Source organism: Plecotus auritus, assembly GCF_963455305.1.
Source record: "Plecotus auritus genome assembly, chromosome: 2".
Classification (NCBI taxonomy): Eukaryota; Metazoa; Chordata; class Mammalia; order Chiroptera; family Vespertilionidae; genus Plecotus; species Plecotus auritus.
In genome coordinates this window covers 93,715,973-93,743,208 of record NC_137771.1, presented here as the reverse complement: position 1 = coordinate 93,743,208, position 27,236 = coordinate 93,715,973, and the positions used below count along the sequence as shown (strand labels likewise).

At 43.7% G+C, this 27,236-nt stretch overlaps 1 protein-coding gene across 1 annotated transcript in view; it reads right to left on the bottom strand.

Moving 5' to 3' along the window:
* The window catches only part of F13A1 (coagulation factor XIII A chain), a 209,464-nt gene that overhangs the window by 35,959 nt on the left and 146,269 nt on the right, over nucleotides 1-27,236 (bottom strand). Inside the window, exons 9-11 of the mRNA XM_080656002.1 lie at nucleotides 7,404-7,507; nucleotides 5,806-5,894; nucleotides 348-501 (exon numbers count right to left, since the gene is read on the bottom strand). Coding sequence (XP_080512128.1) covers nucleotides 348-501; nucleotides 5,806-5,894; nucleotides 7,404-7,507 — 347 coding nt within the window. The remainder of the gene's footprint in view (nucleotides 1-347; nucleotides 502-5,805; nucleotides 5,895-7,403; nucleotides 7,508-27,236) is intronic.

The following is a 27,236-nucleotide window of genomic DNA, read 5'->3' as shown; positions in this document are numbered from 1 at the left end:
TCGGGACTGAGCGAGACTGGCCGGACATGCCCTGGAGCCCTCCCGCAGTCCCTCTCTGGCTGGCCAACCTCTTGTGTCCCTTCCCAGCCCTGATTGTGCACCGGTGGGTACCCTCGGCCTGGCCTGTGCCCTCTCACAATCTGGGACCCCTAGGGGGATGTCAGAGAGTTGGTTTCGGCCTGATCCTGCAGGCCAGACTGAGAGACCCCACTGGTGCATGAATTTGTGCACTGGGCCTCTAGTATACTATAAATGCCAGTGCACTCTCTGGGACACATTTCATAGTGACCTTGTAAGTATTAAATGGACTTGGGCAAAGAAATTGTCATTCAATTATAGTAAATTACCTTCTTGGAATTTGTAGTTATCAGTAATATCCTTCATGCCATCCCCTCCAATTTGTTTTGTCACAATTAATTTCCCAATGTGGGTGGTATCAACAGCTTCCACCACATGAGTGCCATCTTTTTTAGCTGTAATGTAAACAAGATCACTGTTGACCTAAAAACAGGAAAAAAGAGCATTAGCTGTCATAAAGTGTCTTTATTACCAAAATCTCTACCTCTAAATGGTGTAGTCATCTAATACCCCTAGAGTTGGTATGTTTCTTCAACAACACTGGATTCATAGGGGATAAACTCATTTAAAAACTATTCTATATAGGAATCTAGTCTAGATTAATTATCGGGTATTTTAAATTAAGAATATTTATAAATGGGACTATCAGCTGTCTAAACATCAATCACTTCTTTCTCCCCTTTTTTCTTTTCTTTTACCCTCTGCGGATATGTTTATTGGAGGGTGGGGGAGGAGGAGAGAGAGAGAAAGAGAGAGAGAGAGAGGGAGAGAGAGAGAGAGAGAGAAACATTGACTCCCATACATGCCCGGGCAAGAGATCAAACCCACAACCTAGGTATGTGCCCTGACTCACAATGGAACCTGAAACATTTTGGTGTACAAGACAATGCTCCAACCAACTGAGCCACCCGGCAAAGACTCCTCCCTTTTTTCTTGCTGGTAAATCCCAACGCTTAAGAGAGAGCTGAAAGTACCATGTCTGTTACTTGCTTTCCCAGACTTCTTTTAAGCTAGCAGTAACCGCGTGACCTACTTCTAGGAAAATGAGAATCTCAGTTGGGTGGCTTCTGGGAATGACTTTTTATAAAAGGAGAGCAGTACTTGGAGAGTTTGCCCTGCTCTTCCTGCTTTTGAATGTTTTCATGTGAAGTGAAGTGACACTTGGAGCTGCTTTAATCATCCTGAGACAGTGAAAAGCAACATTGTCAACAATACAAAGATGGTAGAGTAGAATGATAAGAAGCATTTGAGGGCTTCACAATGCTGTTAAATGGCTAAGCCAACCTTGGGATACCTACTTCAGGTGTGTGTCACATGTCACTGAGCCACTTCTGACTCCTGGTGACTCTGTGAATGAGTGATGTTCACAATGTCCTGTCCTCAACAGTCCCTCTCAACTCCTGCAGACTCATGCTTACAGCCTCTTTTATGTAGCCAGCCTATCTCATATTTGGTTTCCCTCTTTTCCTACTGCCTTCTACTTTCCCCAGTGTTACTGTCTTTTCTAAAGAATGGCCCTTCTCATGATGTGCCTGAAGCAGGACAGCTTCAGTTTTGTCATTTTTGCTCTAGAAGCCATTTGTTCATTTTCTGTGGTCCAGGGTATCCTCCAACACCATATTTTAAATAAATAATTATGTTTTCCTACCAGCCTTAATCTGTGCATAGTAATTGGGAATAAGAGGGTGTGGGTGATCTTAGCCTTGGTCTCTAAGGACACATCTGTGCCCTTGGTGATCTTCCTAATGCTTTCATTGCTGTCTTTTGAGTCTCAGCCTTCTCTTAATTTCTTGGCTTCAGTCTCCATTTGAAGTGATGACTGAGTCAAGATAAGCAAAATCTTTAACAATTTCAATGTCTTCATTGTCTATCTCTACAGTGGAATAGTAAGAACAGGGAATGCTGGAAGAAATATAAGACCCAGGCTGTGTAACTTTGGGCAAGTTACTGAATCTCTGGGTTTAAGAATACTGTCTTCGCAGAGCTGGTAGGTAGATCAGTACTACTTGTGAAAACCCTATGTTTAAGACCAATTTCTTTAGAATGGAAGGAGTCTTAGTGATCACCTAGTCCTCCCTCCACATTTGAAGGGACTGTGGTCATGCAGAGCCTGGCATCCCACCGTGGAATCTGGCGCTATTTTCAGCACATCACAGCCTTGCCTCAGGGTCAGGCACAGGCACAGGCACAGGCACAGGCACTTCCTGCACAGCCTGAGTGAGGTTCAGGCCCCAGGGGACTCAGCAAAGGTGGGTTGGGGCAGAAGGCAGCAGGGGCCTCTCTGCAAACTCCTGCCTGTGCCCATGGAGTGAAACACATGTCCACTGCTGCCAGAGGCCACACTCTCCACCAAAGGACGGACACTTTCTTCAGAACCCAGGACAGAGTTTTCTTTGTTCATTGGTTCCCAAATGGAGATAACTGCATGGCACATAGCTATGTTGGGAAAGCGGTGGTCCTCTGAGGACACATGGAGGCAGTGCGTACCTGCCTGGTCCACCAGCTTTCCCGGCCCACCTGCTGTAAATCTACCTGTGCTCACCATTCCTGCAGCCTGCAGCTGGCCATGCGCCAGGTCCTGTGTGCCTCATCTCCCGTTAGCAGTTGGGGTGCCATTTGGCTCTGATCTCTCTGAAATACTGTTCTTAGCAGTGTACTCAGTGTCAGCTTTTGTTTGCTCTCCTGCTTGACTCTTTCATTCATTCAACAGGTATTTATTCATGACTACTATGTCCAGAACTTGCTTTCAGCAATGAGAAGCCAGGGAGAGAAATAATCAACACTAAGGCTGGATGGAAGGATAAAAACAACAGAGCACAGAGCAGACTATGATATTTTAGGTGGGATGGGGTGAGTGAGGGCCTCTTTGAGGAGGTGACCGCAATAGATACCAGGATACAGTGAGAGAGCAGAACATTCCCCTAACATACAGAAGGGGAAGAGCTTTCGCACCAAAAGGAACGGTGTGTGTCCAGACTGAAACGAGAGCATGTTTGGATGTTTCCAGGACAGTAAGAAGGTCAGAGTGGCTGAAGGGAAATGAGCAAGGGATAAGAGTGAAGGGGAAGCCAGGGGCCCGATCACGCCAAACCTTGTAAAGATTGATGTCCAATTTTATTTTAAGGGTGATGGGAATCTGTTAGATGGTTGGAGGCAGGGTGGTGACAGGTTTTTATTTACATTTTAAAAGATAATTCTGGCTGATTTGTGGAGAATATATAGGAAAGGGGGTAAGAGAGGAAGAGGGAGATGAATTAGCAGGCAACTCCCCAGGGCTCAGAGCTGTACAGAGCTCAGAGGGTAACGATGAGGATCATAGACAGGGTTGATGAATGACAGTTTTTAAAGGTATTCCTAGCGAGATGCCTGAGGAAGGTTAAAAGGAGAAGCCAAGATGATTTCCAAGTTTTATGTTATTTGAATGAATGGAAGAATTATTTCGGATCAGAAGAGAAGATGCCAGAAAATGGGCTGCATCTAACAAGTGGTAGCAAAATAAACAACTTTGGATTGAGAACAAAGAATCTGCCGAGAGGCCGCTGCACAGCTTGTCACAGAGGACTGATGGCCCAGCGCTGGGGAAGGAGCTGGTTACTGTGGCCCTGAGGGATCTGTCATGACGGCTGCAAACCCAGCCCAGTGCCAGGGAGAGGAGTCAGGCGTGTGCGTGTATGTGTGCATGTGCATGCATATGTGTGCATGTGCATGTGTGGGTGTGAGTGGGATGGTGTGAAGGAGATAACAGATGCAAGCAGAGGAAGCTAAGCTAGCAGAGGAGCCGCTGCTCCTGAGAGCTTAGTGACGGTGGAATTCAGAAGACGACTGCAGACTCCCAGGACTGTCCCGCTCCCTTCGCACCTCTTTGGAGGCCCGAGGACACCACTATTTGGGGAGAGAAAAGGCAGAGGGCCCTTCAGAACTGAGAAACTCACCCCAGCACCGAGGGCATGAGAAGGCAGCAGGGGAGAGAAGTAAGTTTTAAGCCCTGAAAGGAATCTGTAAATGCTAAGGATAAATTTCCAAAATAGAGGAGGAGAGGAAAAGGGACAGAGGTAAGATGCTTTCCCTCATGCCCCCTCCTATTTGGTCTTCTGCTTTCACTAAAGGAGAAGAGCAAAGAAGTCAGTAAGCATGATGCTGGCTCTGGCCCGGGAGTGGGGAGTGACCAGGGACATCAGCATCCAGAGGATAAAGAGGGGCAGACTCCAGCGGGTGCCGGCCTGCCTGCAGGGAGAGGCCAACTCCCCCAGTCAGGAGGTGGGAGTGGGAAGAGAGGACGAGGTCCAAAGCCTGAGTCATGGAGGCGGCCCCATGGGGTCTGACTTTAGGTTCCCTTGAGAAAAGATTCTTCAGACCCTAGTTAACAGCTCAAACAGCTCTTATAAATGACTTGGCCCTAGAGCTCAGCCTGTGCCAGAGCAACAAACGTACACTCTGTCAGATGAGTCTGCAGCGGTGAGAGGAGTAATTATAATCTGCACATCCCGATGTCATCCATAACACCCGATCTATATTTAATAAGAGCAAGAGCGTTTGCATTAACAGCGATTAGGCAATTTGCTCCTGGAGGGAGGCTCCTTCCTCTCTCCCTCTCTGCAGCAATAAAGTGTAATGAAAATATGAAACAAGGCTTTGTGAATTTTAGAATGATTTCTTATTAAGAGGTTCTTGTAGCATCATAAACTCTCAGATGGCAGCTGGGAGATTTGGATAAATCTTCAAATCCCAAAGTGAAAAGGAAGGAATAAAATCCAAACATGGCAACGCCTGTTCTCCCCGGCTTCTAGCAACTGCGAAGGAAGGTGTGGTGGAAGATACCCTGCTCGTTTTGTGCATTTCCCATTTCTGATGGTGCTGTCTAAATATTTATGATTATTGTACTCCCTAAACATTTTCCAGTCTTGCCTCCTTCTTCGTCCTCGATTGCCTTTTGCCCAGTCCTCTCTGTGGAGACTCTCGTTTACAAGATGAAGAGTCTTCTTCTCAGGACCTAAATTCCTCATGTTGAGTTCCCTCAGCTGTCATCTCTGATACCTGCTGATGCATCACTTTTTGTGAGGCTGCATAGATACACACCATTGGGATGCCACTGGCCGTCCTCTCTGCCTGAAATGCGTCCCTTCCTCCGGCTTCTTTCGTAGCCTCTTCTCCTGAGTAACTGCTGATCACCTTTCAAGACTCAGCTCCGGCATTAACCCCTGAGGGAGCATCCAGATGCTCCTTCCAGGGCTCCTGCCGCCGACGTCTCCTCTGGTGGCTATCACAAAGGTGTCCTTCCTGTCTGTCCCCATGTCACCCTCCCACCCTAGACATGGTCTTTGGTGTCCTACTTCAGTTCCCAGCCCATATTTCTCAGTTAATGAATCTGTATATATAAATGCAGACCAGTTATCACCTACATAACACATCTGCCAGTTCCATAGCATCTCTTGTGCCATTATTTTTTAACTTTTGATGTGATTATGTACTCTATCTCCCATAATCAAGTTTCTTAAGGACATAGGCCTCACATATTAATAATAGTTATTCATTCTAGTCCTAGAGTATGATGATTAGAAAAGCAATATCTTTTGAGAGGGGAAAAATCTCAAAACATCTAGGAAAGAAAATGTTAGCTAAGAATTGCATGTAGAATGAAGAGCCTGATTGGAACGATGCCAGTGCTCTATTGTTTGAGGTGTTAAGAGGTGGGGAGAAAAGCAGCACGTTCCTCGGCTTCCCACTTACCTCTGCGAAAACGAAGGGTGCATCAAACTGGAAGCAAACGTGGCCGTGCTTAATGGCTTGAACAGAGGCCGGGCCACACCGGTACATCCCTGCATCACACAGAGGAAAGAGTGTGAGTCTTCACGTCTGTCCAGACATAGGACAGGTGCAACACTGAGGCGGCTCTGCAGAGGCAAGTGTGGCACTGATTTAGCCCAGATGCTTTCCATGCCAGAGGGCAGGTGACCAGTATGTGCAATCAGGATGGTTTCATTGGAAACGTCTCCTCAATCCAAAATTTGAAGCCATAAAAAAAAATGCAGGGCATCACCATTCCCATGTCTATTTTTCCAACTACCAACACAAATTCGAGAGTGGGTGCCAAGCTGTTGGCTCACATAACATTTATGCTTTCATAGTGGGTGTCTGCAATGTTGGGAATGATGATATCCTCAGTGCTGTGTTGTTGATTTGTGTTTTGGACATTTGTGCACCTGAAGTCTTTTTAATTTTGTTAACCAGTGTCACCCCAATAAATTCAATAAAAAAGAAAAGACAAGAAAAACAAAAGACAAAAAACCACATGTCAAGTTTGACTGGAGAATTCAGACACTAGCCACACGTTGACCAATGCGTCATCTGCACTGAAGAAGTCAATAGGCCCACGTTTAAATTTACAAAGTTTTTAAATTTTAACCAGTGATCTCTAGCTAATAAGAGATTTGCTATTAGTCATTCTGGAGTCTCAACAAGATACAGGGTGGGCAAAAATAGATTTACAGTTGTGAGTGTGCGAAACACGGTGTTTGTTCTGATATTATTATTATTATTTATTAATTATTGTATTATGTCCCATCCCAACAGCTATAAACCTCCTTTGCCCCACCCTGTATAATCCAAAACACCAGGAAGCATTGAACTTTCTCCTTTAGAATCCACTAAGACTCTCTTGTAATTGCATGATGAATGTTTATGTGTACGTGTATACACACACACACACACCAGTATCTCATATCAACACCTGAGGAAATAAATATAATGTCCCAAGGCCACTACCTTTTATCACCACATCAAAAATTAATGGAGGCTTTTGATGTGAGTTTATAAAAATCCAGGGGGTCATACTGTCACTCATTGCTTAGCATAATTTGCAAGTTAGACAACAAATACCCACAGTTTCAAGTTTTGAAAAAAATCATACAATATAAAAATAAACTGGTTCTGGGAAAACACCAGTGTTTTTAGTCCTTTATTTTTTCTCCTGCCTTGTTTCTTACCACTGTGTATCAGGGAGGGTGGAGGTATCTTTTACAGCCTGAAGTGCTGACACAGATGTTTTTCTCCTGTCTTCAAAACTGCTTATCAAAGCAGGAGTAGAAGAATCATGTATGTTAAGTTTTATGCTTTTTTTCTGAAAGTTATAAAGTAATCCAGGGAAAGGCAACCATTGAATTGAAATAAAACCTGACTGGCAGGTGGCTAGTACTGTCTGTGAGCACAGGGAACACCCTTCTGCTATGCGTTTCCCCTGAGAGTGTTTCCCACACAGCAAGTGCAATCACAAAAGCAACATGAAGATCAGCAGTCAAACAGTTCCCTCAAGAGAGGATGCAGGTTACCGTCACTGTTTTCCTGGGGGGTGCTGTCCACGGCCTGCCAGCCTCCAAATCCAACAGGAAGATCAGGCCTCGTCATCCAGGCTTCATTCCAGCAGTGGTAATTCCTTGGAAAACACCACTCCAGTGAGATTAACTTCCCATCACACTCAATACTCCAAAACATAAAAAAAGTGACCCAAAATCCTGAGGATATGCCATCCTTATATATAAAAAGCCAGGGGTCCTCATGACCGAAACAACCAGATGGACGACCAAATAGGCTGCATGGGGCGACCAGGTTGGCAGGGGGGTTTTTGAAGGATGACCAAATGACTGAACAAGCAGGCTGTGTGGGGCGACCAGGTTGGCAGGGGGGGCAGTGAGAGGTGACCAGGCTGGCGGGGGGATAGTTGGGGGGGCCAAGTTGGTGGGGAGCAGTTGAGGGTGACCAGACTGGTGGGGGGCAGTTAGGGGTGACCAGGCCAGCAGAGGGGGGCAGTTGGGTGCAAACAGGCTGGCAGTGGGGGCAGTTAGGGGCAACCAGCCGGCAGGGGACACAGTTGGGGGTGACCAGGCTGGCGGGGGGCGGGCAGTTAGGGGTGACCAGGCAGGTAGGCTGGTGGACATTTAGGAGCCAGCAGTCCAGGATTGTGAGAGGCCTATCCAACTGCCAGTTTCAGCTGGCAGTCGGACATCCCCTGAGGGGTCCCAGATTGCAGAGGGTGCAGGCTGGGCTGAGGGGACCCTCCCCCCCCATGCACAAATCTCATCCATGCACCAATTTCATGCACTGGGCCTCTAGTCTACTAATATTGGACTAGGTTAAACTAAATCCAGGACTTCCAGAGATGTCCTGGGGTTCTAGACTTGAGTTTGTAAGGCAGATCCATTCCCATGGGTATCCCTAAGGGCATTCACATAACTGGACATAGCTCTTCTCCTGCTAATATCAGTTTCAAGGACCCCCAGAGATACTCTAATCAGTGCATTAAGCAGTTTTGATCTTAACCATTCTCTGCTGCCTAATGAAACAGAACTTACTATCTGCTAAGGGAGTAGGAAAGAAAAGTTAATTGAAAACAAAATACATACATCTTTGAGTTTCTTTTATATTTATGTACATTAGATTTATAAAAAGCATATTCTGTGTAAAAATTAAGCAATAAAATGTCTGTATTTAGATCATTGCCATGGAAACTATAACATTAACTCATGATTAATAATTGTCTATAATTTGTGGCAAATTTCCATTTTCCGTTCAACAAGATGGAAAGGTTATCAGGGCAAGTGTCTCTTTATCCTTTGTCAAACAAAGGTGGGCAACCCATGAAATAAGGGCAATGCAAAACTTTTCCCAACTTTGCATATGACCCTGGAGGCAAGAGCATGGAAAATAATGTCATTATGAATTGTATTATTATGTCCCTGAAAAGACCTGAAATTATGTGGCAATACAGGAACAAATGAGCACATGAACCTGACTACATGACAGAAAATCCTCATAGAGGAACAACAGTTAACGGTGGGGAGGTCATTGCAGCAGTGTTTGTTTATAGCACTGATGAATTTCAGCTCCAACTACCATCCAGCCTTTTCCTAAATGTCCTTCATCATTAGTAATTCATGCATCTCCTCATCTCTCTCTGAGAACAGCTCAACATTTATTGGCTTAATTCAGAGGTATTTATTTAATTATGCACCCATTATGTGTCAGGCACCATGCTAGGTACTGGAGATCAACAAAGATCAAGACATAGGTTTTGCACATAAGTAGCCTCACAATTTAGGAGAAATGGCAAACATGTACTAGTAAACCAATTAGTCAAACATTTCATAAGGTTTCTGTGAGACTTAAACAATATACTCCATGTAAAGCACTCTACGTCTGGCATGTGGTAAGTGCTCAAAAATGGTAACTCTCAGACATTTAAAAATAATTGATGTGATGCGTGCTACACTGGAAATTCTATCTGAGATGCAATTGGTCTCTGTGGGAAACTCTTATGGCATATGGGAAGGCTTCACAGCAGAAGTGACATTTGAACTGACCCTGGAAGGTTAGCAGGTCAGCAAAAGGAGTAAGAACAAAGTTGTGGAGGCATGAAATAGCCAACACGGTGTATTGGGGAACTCTATGCTGTCCCTGTGGTTGTAGGGAAGCTTGTTTGATTATTTGTGTGTGTGAGAGAAGAGAGATGGCAGGTGAAGGTGGGCAGGAAATCACAACACTGACAAATACCTATAACACTCACTGACTGCCAGGCACCATTCTAAAACCTTGCTGTATATTGATACATCGGATATTCCTAGCACCCTATCAGAAGGGCACTGTTATCCCCAGTTTACAAGGGAGGAAACTGAAGCACAGAGAGGTTAAGACTCTTTTCCAAGGTCACACACAGCTAGTCTATACGAATAAAAGGGTAATATGTTAATTAGACCAAGAGACCTTCTGGATGTTCTTCTGGACAAAGCCATGGTGGAGCTGCCAAGGAAGAGGCATTTAGGGATGATCAGGCCAGGAGGGGAGGACAGTTGGGGGAGAGCAGGCCAGCAGGCAGAGTGGTTAGGGGCGATCAGGCAGGCAGGCAGGTGAGCGGTTAGCAGCCAGCAGTCCTGAATTGCAAGAGGGATGTCCGACTGCCAGTTTAGGCCTGATCCCTGTGGGGTCCCAGATTGGAGAGGGTGCAGGCCAGGCTGAGGGACACCCACCACCCCGTGCACAAATTTCGTGCAATGAGCCACTAGTTAGTAATAAAACTCCAGGGTCCATGCTCTTAAACGCTGAGTTATGCCATAGGTAAAAATGAGATTTTGAAATCCTTTATCCCAAGTTAAATATTTGGGTTTTATTCTTGGGAAAGTTAAATTTGCAGTTCTGTATTTGTGAAAGGTATGTGAAGAGGCAATATGGGAGATTGAGCCAAGTTGCCTCACCTACCCACCCCCACCCCCCGCCACACACACACACCAAAATAGTGCAATAGTTGCAATGGATCAAAAATCTGTTCACTAAAGAGGTGGTCTTCACAGTGGATAGAGAGAGTCTTCACAGTGGAGAGGGAGAGTCTTCACAGTGGAAAGGGAGAGGAGCCACTGGGAGGTTCAACTGATGTCTTATGGAGATGTGAAGGAACCAGAGGAGCTGAGAAAGACTTTCACATTTGCAGTATGATGGTTCTGTTTACCAAGACTGAATGAAGGAGGAAGGGAAGAAGGTTTGTGTTGAAGGGGGTGGTGTTGTGTGGGTGACAAGTTTGTTTAGGATATGATGAACTTGAGTGCCTGTGACAAATCCAGGAGATGAAACCCAAGAGGGATTTTTATATTCACATGTGGCACTCAGGATTTGATGATGAGGAAGCCCCTGGTGTCTTTACTGATGATGTAGGAGAGTGAGGAAAAGAGCCAGATGAGGAGTGAGTGGGAAGGGGAGAGGTGCAGTGTAGATTTCTCAGCCAAAAGTGATCTAGACTGTAAAGGGAAGAAGAGAAGATAGGGCAATGGCTAGAAAGAATGCAATGTAGGGAAGATTGTTTTGATTATTTTTACATTAGGAGAGATTGTCATGCTTGTAGAGAAACACATCAGTCAAGAAAGAGTGAGAATAAAAGAACAAGGAGCATTGGCCTAATGGCTCAGTTTATTGGAGAATAGTTTCTTCCACCAAAATGTTGCAGGTTCGATTCCTGAGCAGGCACATACCTAGGTTGCAGGTTCCATCCCTGGTTGGGGCGCATAGAGGAGGCAAGCGTTGGAAGTCTCTCTCACACATCGATGTTTCTCTCTCTATCAAAAATCAATAAAAACATATCCTTGGGTGAGGATTTTAAAAAAAGAAAGACTAAAGAGAGATAAAGAAGGCTTCAATAAGGAGGATGCAAGGGATCAAAAGCAGCACCATGGACAGGAGTGGGGAGTGCGGCATTGGCTGCAGGGAAGGGAGGTGCAGATGTAGATCAGGGTGAGGTATAGAGGCACGGGGGTAGGAACATGAGGTTGGCTCTACTTGAGAGCCTCTAGCTTTGCTCCAAAGCTGGGAGAAAGGTCACCATATTAAACAATGACTGCTGACCTCCCTTTAGAACCGTGGAGGTTGCACCATCGGCAGAGAGATCCAGAAAACAAAGCAATAAATCATTTGCGATCCCACATGGACACAGGCTTGCTTCCTACATAACGCATGCTGCTTGCTAACCCTGACTTACACCACACCCTAGAAGAAGAGGCTCCAGAACCTCCTGACTTAAATGTAAGTGTCTTGGGCAAGGTTAAGCCTTAAGCAAGATAAACAAGATTTGCAGTAAAGATCTCAGACAAAAACTTTTATTTGAGGATAATATTTTTTCATATAAGCAGGAGATGGGTAAAGCTTTATTTTATCTCATTATGATATCTAACTACCTATTTGCAATCTCTTCCACTTTAAGCTATGACTGAGGCCTTATTTGTATATTTAGGGTGGAAAAGTTTACTAAATGGAACTGGAACTTGTAGGCAGTGGGCGAGATGAACAGAACTAATTATGTGCTGTCCACCTCACCCAGTGCCTATGAGTTCCAGTGTGGTTGGGTCTGTCAATGCTTGGAAAGCCAATGGTTGGGCTCCCAGAATGGCGGTGAGCAGAGGGAGGGATGACACCTCCAAAGCCACGGGCCTTACTTCCAGCATGCTGTTCTGTCTTCCACAATGGCCAGGGAAAGTGTGTTCTGGACCACCCCTGCCATGAGGGTTCCCTTTTGTCTGGATGTTGAATATGTCTGGGTATACATACTCGCTTTTATATTTCAAGCTCTTCTATGAAAGAGGCTGATAATTACAGACATTTCCGAATTCCATTTACCTCCTCTCCAGGCTGGAAATCTACATGCTTCTCATTTATAGCTTCATTATCTAGATGCTCGGTAGTCTTTCTGCTTTCATCCTGAAATCTTGAGTGTGTGGCTTCAATTTGGGGCTCTGTCTTGTTCACCATCACATTCCCAGCGCCAGAGCTGGCCCCTGGGAGGCACTCACAAAGTCATGGTTGCTTCAAAGGTCAAGCAGGTGTAATTAAACCTTTGTTTGTTTTTAAGATTCAAAGTTTTATATTTTTCTCAGAGCTTCATTTGAAGCCTGACTTTGCACTATACCATTGAAATGTGCAGTGTCCCTTTAAAGTTAAAAAAATGCATAAACCTTCAAAGTTATTTATTTTCCTTGTTGCCTTGTAGCAGTGTCGAAATTAAAACAAAGCCCCCATTTCATTGAGTGTTGTTATTTAATCAGGTTGAAGATAACTTTTTGGGGTGGATAATGATGGAGATGACAAGTGAAGAACACATTTTTACTTTATGTAATTTTCTGTACTCTCCCTGTAGTGATAGTGATTTCTGGGGCACTTTTCAATTAGGCAGTTTCGGTACAAAGGACCCAAAAAGTCTCCACCAAAGGCAGCGTCTCGCTAGAAAAACAGCACCATGCACTGCTTGGGGACCCTTGAAGCCAAAGTTTATCCTTTGACTCAGTAAACCTTTTTCATTGGAATTTGTACATAGGAAATAATTACGGGATGCAAGGGGAAGTATATAAGAATGTTCATTCTTGCATTATTTGTAAGAAGGAAGAATCAGAAACCAGCTCAACTGTCCAATACATGATTAGTGATCCAAAACACAAGATAGGAAACTATTCAGCTACACAAATGCAGATTTATTTTTATTAGGCAGAAAATATATCTATGGTATATTAATTTTTTAAAAGCACACTGCAGAACACCATATACAATGTACATGATCAAGTGTGAAAGGCAGAATTTTAAATGACCCCACTCTTGTATAATTTTCTCCCCTTGAAATCGATGAATAAGATGGGATATCACTCCTGAAATTATGTTACTTTAAATGGCAAAGAGGATTTGTCAGATATAATTCAGGTAATTAATCTGTTGACTTTGAGTTAATTAAATGGGAGATTACCAAAATGGGCCTGACCTAATCAGGTGAGTCCTTTAAATGAGCCTAGAGGTCAGAGACAGAACAAGCCAGAGACATTCAAAGCATCAGAGACATTGACTGCTGGCCTTGAAGAAGAAGGCTGCTTACATAAATTTTAAAGCTGCAAGGAACTGAGTTATTTCATGAACCTAAATGAGCCCTGAACATCAGATGGACAATAGTCCCAGTTAACACTTTGCCATCATTTGAGACCCTGAGCAAAGGACCCAGTTTATCTATGCCCAAACTCCTGACTCACAGAAACTGATAATAAATTTGTGTTAAGCTGCTAAGTTTTTGGCAATTTGTTATGCAGCAATACAAAAATTAATACAATATTCAGAGACATATTAAAGAATGTTTACCAAAATGTTGATTATGTTGAGTAATTAGAATATGACTCTTATTTTTGTTGTATTTTCCTGCAATGTTTGAAATTTTTATAATAAATACGTACTAGTTACCATCTCTCAATAAAAACATTAAGAGGACTATTTTTTTTATTAAAAGAAGGTAGAGCACAGTTCAGAATCTGCCCTGGTTCTAACAGCTGGGTAAGGTCACATCCAGATTGCTAGAGCCCATGGGAGGGTGGAAAAGTGGACGAGAACATGGCTGAGACTACGACGGGCTTCAGAACTCCGTGTGCTATTAATTCAAAGAAAATAGGATGGATGATTGAAGCCAAGAGTCCTTTACTGCCTTTAACTTTGCTAACTGCTTAAATACTTCCCTAGGTCATTTCATTTACAAACTGTCCAGAAAGGCTTCAGAGAAAAGGATTCCCTAAAAGGGAAGAAAGAGGTATGAGCTTGTAACTTTGTTTCTGCAGCTTTGCCAGGGCTCAAGGGAGAGCACAAACAAGGTCCAGAGAAAGTCCTGGAGGAGATGCCTTGGACCAACTTCAAATGTCAACCAAGTGTTTGAATTCTTTTATATTAAAAGTGGCAGGGGTGGAAGAAAGGCACTCATCTAACTTGCAAATTGCTTGTATAGTCATGGAAAATGAGCACAGCTCCACCGCTCTGGATCGGCTGATATTCTTCTAATACAGACAGTGCTATGGTGGCTAAAACGACAGCACATCCTGGAACTGTGAAGCTTTGGCCGTTTCAATGGCAGCAGGGCTGGGGTGGGGTCAGAGTTGTTGGAAAGAAGTGGGGACAAGCTGGTGGATTCAGAGGCGTGTCTAAGAAGACATTCCAAAGTGGAAATGAAAGCTTTGACCCAGAAAAAAACTCGTCACTTAGGAAAGGTAATGAAGCTAGACAACAAAAAGGGATGGCCCAGAGGAAGGAGGCATGCCAGAGGAACCGCGGAGTTGCTGAGAGCTGAGAACTGAGAGCTGGAGCACACACTGCCTCAAGTGCACCTGCCCACTGTCAGGGCTACCGGAGTGCTGGAACCAGGAGGGCACTCAGGGTCTCTCTGGGGTCATGGCAGTCAAAGGCCAGAGGCCCAGTCAGGTGGAGACCAGGCCAGTCCCCCTTATAGGGACCAACTGGCTATCAAGAAAAAAGAGAAGATATGAAGGTGTTTGCTTTTGCTTGTCTCAAGCAGGGAAGGGCCCTACAACACTCATTGAAAAGCAGGTTTAAGCACAGTCTGATATAACAGGAGAGACCCTATTTGGGGGGGGGAGTTGAAGATGGGGGGCAGGCTTAAATATGTACTGTAACTTTTAAAATGAAACTATGAGGTATCCTATCTAATAAAAGAGTAATATGCAAATTGACCATCACTCCGCTACACCCACAAGCCACGCCCACCAGCCAATTAGGAGCGAGTATGCAAATTAACCCAACCAAGATGGCTGTGGCCATGGAGAGAGCAGGAGGCTTGGGTTTCCCTGGCAATGGAGGAAGCCAAACTTTCCTCCTGCCCTGGCCTGCCTTGGCATCCACTTAAGGTTACAAAGTTTCAATTACAGAAGATAAATAAATCCCAACAAAAATGGCAGCAGCCACGGAGCTGGAGAGAGCAGGAGGCCTGAGTTGCCCCCGGCAATGGAGGAAGCCAAGCTTTCTGCACACCCTGGCCTGCCTTGGCCTCTGCTGAAGGCTACAAAGTTTCAATTATAGAAGGTAAATAAATCCCAACAAAAATGGCTGCGGCCACGAGAAAGCAGGAGGCTTGGTTCCACTGAAGGCTACAAAGTTTCAATTATAGAAGATAAATAAATCCCAGATCCCTGGGCCTCCGCTTGGGTCACCGGGGGGTGGGGGGCGTGGCCGGCCTGCAAACCACCACAGGCCTCTTGCCCAGGCCGCCCTACACCCCAAGGGAACCCCCACCCTGATCTAGGACACCCTTCAGGGCAAACCAGCTGGCCCCCACCCGTGCACCAGGCCTCTATCCTATCTAATAAAAGAGTAATATGCAGATTGACCATCACTCCAACACACAAGATGGCTGCCCCCATGTGGACACAAGATGGCTGCCACAAGATGGCCAGCAGGAGAGGGCAGTTAGGAGGGACCATGTCTGCAAGGGGAGGGCAGTTGGGAGGGACCAGGCCTGCAAGGGAGGGCAGTTGGCGATCAAGCTTGCAGGGGAGGGCAGTTAGGGGTGACCAGGCTGGCAGAGGAGGGAAGTTGGGGGCGACCGGGCCTGCAGGGAAGGGCAGTTGGGGGGGACCAGGCCTGCAGGGGAGGGCAGTTAGGGGTGACCAGGCCTGTAGGGGAGGGCAGTTAGGGGCAAACAGGCTGGCAGGGGAACAGTTAGGCAACATTCAGGCTGGCAGGGGAGTGGTTAGGGGGTGATCAGGCTGGCAGGCAGAAGTGGTTAGGGACAATCAGGAAGGCAGGCAGGCGAGCAGTTGGGAGCCAGCAGCCTGGATTGTGAGAGGGGTCCCAGATTGGAGAGGGTGCAGGCTAGGCTGAGGGACCACTGCCTCCCTGCCTCCCCCCCCCCCACATGAATTTCATGCACTGGGCCTCTAGTACTTATAATAATGGTGATAATCAAAATAGTTAATGACTACCCAGATGCAGACATGAGCCAATTGGAAGCTGCAACCAATCAGAAAGGACACTCACTCTTCATGCCAGTTAAGTCCTACCATTGCATACTGGACAAATGCCAACCCAAATGTATTAAATTAAATATACAGTATGATAATGCTTAAGTTTCTTTCCATCTTCATAGTTATCTGGGAGCGTGTCTTTCCTCAGTCTTGAGAGTATAGCCTTTCAACTCTCTTAAGCTTCCAGATACTGATTTCTTGAATATTTATTAAGAGAATTCTATAGCAGTTTTATTCACAACAATTTTTAGAAAATTGGAGGATGATCATGTAGATTTCTTCCCCCCCCCGCCCTCTTTTGATAGTTCCCCTTTTGTGATTATCTGTTTTATTTTTTCACTGGCACCAGAAAATGGAAGAGCCAGAATAAGAATACATAAAGCAAAAAACAAACAAACAAACAACAACAACAACAACAAAAAACAATGCAAAACAAGACAAATAAACAAACAACCCTCCCAAATGCTCAGGAAGTAGATAGCACTCATTCACATAAGGCACATTTCCCACCACTACTTAGTAGAAGTTCTGTTACTCTGCTGGGTTCCCTCTGCTGGATTCATTTGGAAAATAAGGCCCTGTCCGTCTTCACTACTCTCTCTGTAATAGCAATTAGGAATTTATATTCTACCTGAAAATGAAGAAAAGGTTGGATTTCCAGAGTATTTGTTTGGATAATGCTAATCTGTAAAAAACGTTCTGTAACAAATTCTGGCTAAGTTTATCAATAATTATTGAAAAAAGTGTTTTAAAAATATAAGCAACAGTCTTTGTAGGGACCAAAGTTACTGTTTTGCATTACAAAGCTGTTCATGAATATACAATTCTAAGGTTGATAGATCTTATTTATATGAAGCTTTTCTAGAGGTCTTATTCATCAGAAGAAGAAATTAATTTACATTCAGTAAAGCATAGGTGGTGCATATTTTATTAGCTTTTAATTATTTGAAAACTGGCAAACTTTGACTGGTGTATATGATGACTCTCTTAGGCAGAATTTATGATGAACCAAAACATGACATTTTTCTTATTTCTATTTTTGGACTATCTTCATAGAAATACCTTACTACTTTCTATGTGGTTTGTCTTTTGGCTTCCACTTTTTTTTCATTCTAATATCCTGAGAGGTATTTGTAATAACCTCTAATTTTTTTTAACCTCCTAAATTTTCTCTTTGCTCACTCTCAAGTGGGACTTGCTTGTGTAGAATAAGGATTACAGACCCTTTTAAGAGATATTCTAGATGCGGGACTAGGATGGGTATATAATAGGCTTGGGAGGAAAGTCTAGAACAGTGACTTTCCACCTGCAGAAAAAAAGTCCCTTCCTAATTTTAAAACAATTATTTTGTAACACCCCTTTATTATACAGAAATGAAATCCATAGATAGCTTTCTATACACATAATTCCTCAAGTATCAATATAATGCCCTATAATGTACCAGGAAGTAGAGAAATAAGAGGATATATGTCAGGAAGATGATGATAGACACCAAAATATTCCTACAAAATGTAAAACCTTTAAGGAGTATGGTAGCTACCAACTTGGAAGCACTGGAGTGGTTAAGAGTATGCTCTTGGGAAACACTACCAGAATGGCAGAGTAAGGACCTCCAAAAACTTGCTCCTCCATAAAAGCAATGAGAATATTAGTAAACATAACCAACTTTTCTAGAGCTCTGAAAATGAACCAAAGACTTTCAACAATCTAAGGAGAATTTATTCATTAAAAACAAATGAATTTCAGTAAGAATAATGACCTTTGTGGCATTTTAATTTGCCTTATTCCCACACCTCTCTCCATTTCTCCATGGTAGTCTTGAAATCCAACAGCTTCACAACTATAGTAGTGATAAAAAAAAAAAAAGTGTAGCCTATCAACCAATGAAGGGGAGAAAATGGATTTGGAACTTTCTGGAAGCTCCATCTTCAAAGAATTGTCACTATTTAACCTGTCTGGAAGCTCTCTAAAAAGCTCCATTCTCAGGGATTATTTTAATTTGATCAGATTCAGAGATCACTCTGTGCAAAGAGCCCTATTAGGATGTTTTCCAAAAATAATTAGGAGCAACTATTTAACACCGTAACTGCCTGAAGAAGGGATACAAGTTAGGTATAATAAAGATTGCTCCAAAAAACTTAATATGAAAACCTAGGCACTGAGATGCCCATGGGGGTTTTGAACAACTCTAACGTACTCTGAGAGTCTAGAGCAGGGGTGGGCAAACTTTTTGACTCGAGGGCCACAATGGGTTCTTAAACTGGACCGGAGGGCCGGAACAAAAGCATGGATGGAGTGTTTGTGTGAACTAATATAAATTCAAAGTAAAGGAGCGGAGGGGAGAGCAAGAGAACCCTCCGGTCTTTCGGCTCCGCGGGCCGGATAGAACAGCCGAACAGGCCGGATCCGGCCCGCGGGTCGTAGTTTGCCCACGGCTGGTAGAGTATGGGGCTATGTGCATACCCAGGAAAGCCCAACAAAGTCCTAATCTCTCACCTTTGGCAGACCTTGAGGCTCTGTACAAGCAGGGAGCAAAGGCTACAGCAGAATTGATTGTAAACTTCCTGCTGGATCATTGAATACATTCCCCCACATACATGCACACAGAGCTCCATGTAAGACTGGGACTTGTTGGTTCAGGGTATTTAAGGAAATCTGTCCAATTGTTAGCAGCCTACTAAGTTAACTCAGCAGAGAAACTTTGGTGACCAGACATGATAAAGAATACAGACTTTACAGAATTAGTCCAGAAAAGTCACTAAACAAACAAGCAGCAGCAACAACAAAAACAGTAATAAATATCAACAGGTTCTGGGGAGCAGGACATCTGATTTTCAGAGTTACCATATTTATTATTTAAAACTAGAGGCCCAGTGCACGAATTTGTGAACAGGTGGGGTCCCTCTGCCTGGCTGGCGATTGAGGCCTATTGGGGCCCACCGGCCAGGGGGAGGGGCCATGGGATATTGGCCAGCCAGGGGGAGGGGCCATGGGAGGTTGGCCATGGGAGGTTGGCCAGGTGGGAGGAGAGGCCGCAGGAGGTTGGCTGGCCAGGTCCCCTGATTGGGGGTAGTCGGGGGGGGGCTGGCCGGCCGGGGAGGAGGGGCCGCAGAAGGTTGGCCAGCTGAGGGGAGGGCCTGCGGGAGGTTGGCCGACCATGGAAGGTTGGCTGTGGGAGTGCACTGACCACCACAGGGCAGCTCCTGCATTGAGTATCTGCCCCCTGGTGGTCAGTGTGTGTCATAGCGACTGATCGATGGGTCGTTCTGGTCATTTCAGTCGTTCTGTCATAACGTCGCTTAAGCTTATATATATATAGATGTCCAGTTTTTAACAAAAATTGTAAGACACAAACAAAACAGAAAAGTATGGACCATACACAGAAAAAAAGGCAGTCAAGATAAACTGTCACTGAAGAAGCCAAGACATTGCGCTTATCAGACAAAGACATTAAGTCATTTAATTGTGTTTAAAGAACTGAAGGAAACAATGAGAGCAATATCTAACAGAGAAAATTAATGAAAAGATAAAAATTACGAAAAGAAATCAAACAGAAATTCTAGAGCTGAAAAGTACAATAATTGGAAAGAAAATTTCAAAAATGTACCAGAGGGTCTCAAAGGCAGATTTAAGTAGACAGAAAAAAGAAATAATTCAGTCAAGTTAAAGTCAATTGAAATGATTCAATCTGAATAACAGAAGAAAAAATATGAAGAAATATGAATAGAGCCCCCCACACCAGTGAGACACTATCCAGTGTAACAACATACTTATAATGTGACTCCCTAAAGAAAAAGAGAGAAAGGAGCAGAAAAAATATTTGAGAAATAATAACTAAAAACTTTCCAAATTTTTTTTATATATATTTTCTTGTTTTTTTACAGAAAGCAAGGGGGAGAGATAAAGAGCCAGAAACATTGATGAGAGAGAAACATCAATCAGCTGCCTCCTGCACACCCCCCACTGGGGATGTGCCCGCAACCAAGGTACATGCCCTTGACCGGAATCGAACCCGGGACCCCTGAGTCTGCAGGCCGACGCACTATTCACTGAGCAAAACCGGCCAGGGCAAAACTTTCCAAATTTGATTGCAGACATGAATACATACATTTGAGAAGTTTAAAAACTCCAAATATGATAAACTCAAAAAATATATACACCTAAACATTTCATAGCCAAACTGTCAAAAACTGAAGACAAAAAGAAAATTGAATACAGCATGAGAAAAGTGATTTATTATGTACAAGGGAGCATCAATAGGATTAAAATTAACTTCCAATCAGAAACCACGAAAGCTGAAACCCAATGATATGATGTATTCAAACTGCTGAAAGAAAAATTGTTAAACAAGAATTGTATATCTTGCAATACTGTCCTCCAAAACAGAAGGTAAGGATAGCTACATAGAAAAAATAGGGGACACAGTTTAAAGGTATACTTGTTTGTAATTATTCTCCTCTCTAATTTTTTTTTTCAAATTTTTATTAAGGTATTATATGTGTACATATCTTACCATTGCCCCCCACCCCCACCCCACTCCCATACATGCCCTCACCCCCCAATGTTTTGCATCCGTTGGTTAATCTTATATACATGCATATAAGTCCTTCAGTTGATCTCTTATTTCCCCCACCTCTCCCTAACCTTACCACTGTAATTTGACAGTCTGTTTGATGCTTTACTGCCTCTGTAACTATCATTTTGTTCATCAGTTTATAATGTTTTTCATTATCCCCAAATGAGTGGGATCATGTGGTATTTTTCTTTCATTGACTGGCTTATTTCACTTAGCATAATGTTCTCTAATTCCATCCAAGTGCCTACAAATGGTAGTAATTCCTTCTTTTTTACGGCAGCATAGTATTCCATTGTGTAGATGTACCATAGTTTTCTGATCCAGTCATCTGCTGATGGGCATTTAGGCTGTTTCCAAATCTTAGCTATTGTAAATTGTGCTGCTATGAACATAGGGGTGCATATATCCTTTCTGATTGGTGTTTCTGGTTTCTTAGGATATATTCCTAGGAGTGGGATTACTGGGTCAAATGGGAGTTCCATTTTCAGTTTTTTGAGGAAACTCCATACTGTTCTCCACAGTGGCTGCACCAGTCTGCATTCCCACCAGCAGTGCACGAGGGTTCCTTTTTCTCCGCATCCTCGCCAACACTTGTCGTTTGTTGATTTGTTGATGATAGCCATTCTGACAGGTGTGAGATGGTATCGCATTGTTGTTTTGATTTGCATCTCTTGGATAATTAGTGACTTTGAGCATGTTTTCATGTGTCTCTTGGCCTTCCTTCTGTCTTCTTTCGAAAAGCTTCTATTTAGGTCCGTTGCCCATTTTTTTATTGGATCATTTATCTTCCTTTTATTAAGTTGTATAAGTTGCCTGTAGATGTTGGAAATTAAACCTTTATCAGTGATACCATTTGCAAATATGTTCTCCCATACAGTGGGGTTTCTTGTTGTTTTGTTGATGGTTTCTTTTGCTGTGCAAAAGCTTTTTATTTTGATGTAGTCCCATTTGTTTATTTTCTGTTTGGCTTCCATTGCCCTAGGGGCAGTATCACTGAAAAAGTTCTTTTGGCATATGTCTGAGATTTTGCTGCCTGTGGATTCCTCTAGTATTTTTATGGTTTCCCGTCTTATATTTAAGTCCTGTACCCATTTTGAGTTTATTTTTGTGTATGGTGTAAGTTGGTGATCTAGTTTCATTTTTTTGCATGTATCTGTCCAATTTTCCCAACACCATTTATTAAAGAGACTGTCTTGACTCCATTGTATGCTCATGCCTCCTTTATCAAATATTAAATGTGCATATTGGTTTGGGTCGATATCTGGATTCTCTATTCTGTTCCATTGATCTATATGTCTGTTCTTGTGCCAGTACCAGGCTGTTTTGATGACAGTGGCTTTGTAATACAGCTTGAAATCTGGTATTGAGATCCCTCCTACTTTATTCTTCTTTCTCAGGATTGCTGTGGCTATTCGGGGTCTTTTTTTATTCCAGATGAATTTTTGGAGAGTTCTTTCTAGGTCTGTGAAATACGCCGTTGGTATTTTAATGGGGAGTGCATTGAATCTATAGATTGCTTTGGGTAGTATGGACATTTTAATGATGTTGATTCTACCAATCCATGAACATGGTATGTTCTTCCATCTGTTTACATCTTCCTCTATCTCTTTTTTCAGTGTCCTGTAGTTTTCCGCATATAGGTCTTTTACCTCCTTGGTTAGGTTTATTCCTAAGTATCTTAATTTTTTTGGTGCGATGGAAAATGGGATTGTTTTTTTAGTCTCTCTTTCTGTAAGTTCATTGTTGGTGTATAGAAATGCCATAGATTTCTTGGTGTTAATTTTGTATCCTGCTACATTGCCGAATTCATTTATTAAGTCTGTTAGTTTTTTGATGGAGTCTTTCGGGTTTTTTATGTACAATATCATGTCATCTGCAAATAAGGACAGCTTTACTTCTTCTTTTCCAATTTGGATGCCTTTTATTTCTTCTTCTTGTCTAATTGCAATGGCTAATACTTCCAGTACTATGTCAAACAGGAGTGGTCTCCTCTCTAATTTTTAACACAACTTCATAAAGCAATAATTATAAAATTGTACTGATGTTCTTATAATGTAGAAAGATGAAATCTGTATTAAACAACAGCACAAAGGGCTGGAGGAATGGAACAATTATTGTATGCTATTGAAATTAAGTTGGTATTAATCTGAAATGATTAAGTTTTGATATTAATTGTAATCCCCAGAGAAACCATTAAGAAAAAAACCTGAAAAATATATAGTTAAAAGAAACAGAAAAAGAATTAAAATGATATACTAAAAACATATATTTCACACAAAATAAAAAAAAAGTAATGGAGAAATAGGAGAAGAAAAGGGGCACAATACATTTAAAAATCAAATGGCAAAATGGCAAATTTAAATCCTATTTATTAGTAATCACATTAAATGTTAATAGACTAAACACTTCAATCAAAAGGCAGAGATTGACAAGATAGATAACAATACATGGTTTAACTATATACTGTATACAAGAGATACACTTTACATTCAAAGATGCAAATAGGTTGAAAGTAAAAAAGATGAAAAAATATACCGTGCAAATATAGCTAAAAGATAGCTGGATTGGCTACATTTATATCAGAAAAAATAATAGACTTTATGACAAACAGTGTTAGTAGAAACAAAGAAGGACATTTTATAATGACAAAAGGATAATACTATCAGGAAGACATAACAATAATCAACATATCTTGCCAAAACTGGTTTGGCTCAGTGGATAGAGCGTCGGCCTGCGGACTGAAGGGTCCCAGGTTCGATTCCGGTCAAGGGCATGTACCTTGGTTGCGGGCACATCCCCAGTAGGAGGTGTGCAGGAGGCAGCTGATCGATGTTTCTCTCTCATCAATGTTTCTAACTCTCTATCCCTCTCCCTTCCTCTCTGTAAAATATCAATAAAATATATTTAAAAACAAAACAAAACAAAACAAAAACACAAAAAAACAATAATCAACATATCTGTATCTAATAACAGTCCGGACACATATGAAGCCCAAATTGACAGAATTGAAAAGCAAAAGAGACAATTTAACAACACAACCAGAGTCAGGGTGTGTGGGTTGGATGAAATGGGTGAAGGAATTCAAAAGGTACAACTTCCAGTTATAAAAGAGGTTAAGTCGTGGGCTTGTAATGTACAGCATGGTAACTATGGCTAGTAATATGGAATTTCATATTTAAAACTTGCTAAGAGCCCTGGCCGGTTTGGCTCAGTGGATAGAGCATCAGCCTGTGGACTGAAGGGTCCCAGGTTTGATTCTGGTCAAGGGCACATACCCAGATTGCAAGCTCAATCCCTAGTGTGGGGCATGCAGGAGGCAGCCGATCAATGATTCTCTCTCATCATTGATGTTGCTATCTCTCTCTCCCTCTCCCTTCCTCTCTGAAATCAATAAAAATACATTAAAAAATAAAATAAAATAAAACTTGCTAAGAGAGCAGTTCTTAAACATCTTCATCACATACAAAATCCTATCTAATAAAAGGTAATATGCAAATTGACCATACCTCCACTACACCCACAAGCCATGCCCACCAGCCAATCAGGAGTGAGTATGCAAATTAACCCAACCAAGATGGCTGCGGCCACAGAGAGAGCAGGAAGCTTGGGTTTCCCCAGCAATGGAGGAAGCTAAGCTTTATGCTTGCCCTGGCCTGCCTTGGCCTCCACTTAAAGCTACAAAGTTTCAATTATAGAAGATAAATAAATCCCAGATACTAGGGCCTCTGCTTGGGTCGCTGCGGGGGGTTTGGTGGGGGCGTGGCCAGCCTGCAAACCACCACAGGCCCCTCTCCCAGGCCACCCCATGCCCCAAGGCAACCCCCACCCTGATCCGGGACACCCTTCAGGGCAAACCAGCCTGCCCCCACCTGTGCACCAGGCCTCTATCCTATCTAATCCTATCTAATAAAAGAATAATACCCAATTTGATCATCACACAAGATGGCTGCCCAACACACAAGATGGCTGCCCCCATGTGGTCAAAGATGACTGCCCCCATGTGGACACAAGATAGCCACCACAAGATGGCCAGCAGGGGAGGGTAGTTGGGAGGGATCAGGTCTGCAAGGGAGGGCAGTTGGGGGCAATCAAGCCTGCAGGGGAGGGCAGTTAGGGGTGACCAGGCTGGCAGAGGAGGGAAGTTGGGGGCAACAGGGCCTGCAGGGAAGGGCAGTTGGGGGGGACCAGGCCTGCAGGGGAGGGCAGTTAGGGGTGACCAGGGCTGCAGGGGAGGGCAGTTAGGGCTAAACAGGCTGGCAGGGGAGCAGTTAGGCATCAATCAGGCTGGCAGGGAAGTGGTTAGGGGGTGATCAGGCTGGCAGGCAGAAGCAGTTAGGGGCAATCAGGAAGGCAGGCAGGTGAGCAGTTGGGAGCCAGCAGTCCTGGATTGTGAGAGGGATGTCTGAATGCCCATTTAGGCCCGGTAGCAGTTGGGGGCGACCAGGCAAGCAGGGAGGCATGTGTTTTCCGATGGTCTTAGGCGACCCTGCTAGCGGTTCTCATCCTGTGGGTCACGACCCACAGGTTGAGAACCCCTGCTGTAGAGTGTAAGATCATCAGAAAACACAGACATTTACATTACGATTCATTAACAGTAGCAAAATTACAGTTATGGAGTAGCAACAAAAATAATTTTATGGTTGGGGGTCACCACAACATGAGGAACTGTATTAAAGGGTTGCAGCATTAGAAAGGTTGAGAACCACTACTCTAGGGTGAGCCGTCTTGGGTTTGTAATTTAGGTTTTGACACTTTCTGGCTGGTAACGAGGTTAAGTTTCTACACCTCAGTTTCTTCATCTATAATGGAGACAATAACAGTAATTGCCTTAACAGGTAATTAAAAGGATTAGATGAGCTAGTATATGTCACCCACTTAGATCAGGATCTGGTACCAAGAAAGTATTTCATGAGCATGAGCTATTTTGATTCTTTGGAGGTGGTAATGCCTTTTCAATACTTTCTTCAAGACTCTGTTGTGGGTTTGCAGTGCATATTATTAGTTTTCTAATGACAGCTCTTGTAATCTAGCTCCAGGTGATATTCTCAAAAACAATTTGGCTGACAGTAATGTGGTTAACAAGATGATTTATCTACACTAATAAAAGAGAAAGATGCAAATTGACCGTACATCCACAATGCCCACCAGCCAATCAGGAGTGAGTATGCAAATTAACTCAACAAAGATGGTGGGTTAATTTGCATACCTATACCTGCAGGCTCCCAGGACTATCACTGGGCCTTAGGAGGCAAGGGCAGGCTCCCAGGACCATCACCGGGCTCCGGAAGGTGAGGGCAGGCTCCCGGGACCACCGCCAGGCCCCGGAAGGTGAGGGCGGCGGTGCCAGGCCATGCCCACAGGCTCCCAGGACCATTGCCAGGCCTGGGAGGTGAGGGCGGCGGTGCCAGGCCGTGCCCACAGGCTTCCAGGACCATCGCTGGGCCTGGTAGGTGAGGGCAGGCTCCTGGGACCATTGTGGCCCCGGGAGGCAAGGGCAGAAGCACCGGCCATGCCCAGGACCATTGATGGGCCACCAGACAGAGAGCAGAGAGGGAGAGCTGGCAGTTTGGAAGACTTGGCAGAGTGGGAGGCCGTGGGACAGAGACAGAGCAGGAAGGAAAACCCAGAGTGCCGGGAGCACCAGGAATTCTGGGAGTAGTAGTTTTGTTGGCAGCCCCAAGACCAGAAGCAGAAGCCCAGAGCGTGGGGAGCACCAGGAATGCTGGGAATCATAGTTCTGGTGGCAGAGGATCTCCTAGACACTAGAGCAAAGTGAGCCTGGAGCAAGTTACTGTTGCGGTGCGGGATGGAGGGAAAGCAAAGGTGAGAGACATAAGTAAAATCAGAGTGTCTAGGAAAAATTAAAGGGAAGATATCCTAAAACTTCCAGGAAATCTCTACCAATGAAGCAAAGAAAAAAAAAAGCCTCTATTATTCTGTGAGCAACAGAGCAAACTGGGTTGGGGTCACAGACAATTCGTTCATATGATTGCAAAGACAGACAGAAACTCCTGGATTGGCTAGGGCTCCCTTGGGGGCTCCCAGATTGGAGATGGTGCAGGTCAGGCTGAGGGACCCACCCCCTGTGCATGAATCTTCCTGCACCGGGCCCCTAGTTTGAAAATAATATTCCCCCCCCTCTATTTCCTTCCCCTTTCTCTCTAAAATGAATAAAAACAATTAGAAAATAAATTAAATGTCTTTGGTAGATTATGCACAATTGGTAGTTAGATGCATCATAGAATAATTTTAGAAACTCTTAAGGATCTTGAAATAGT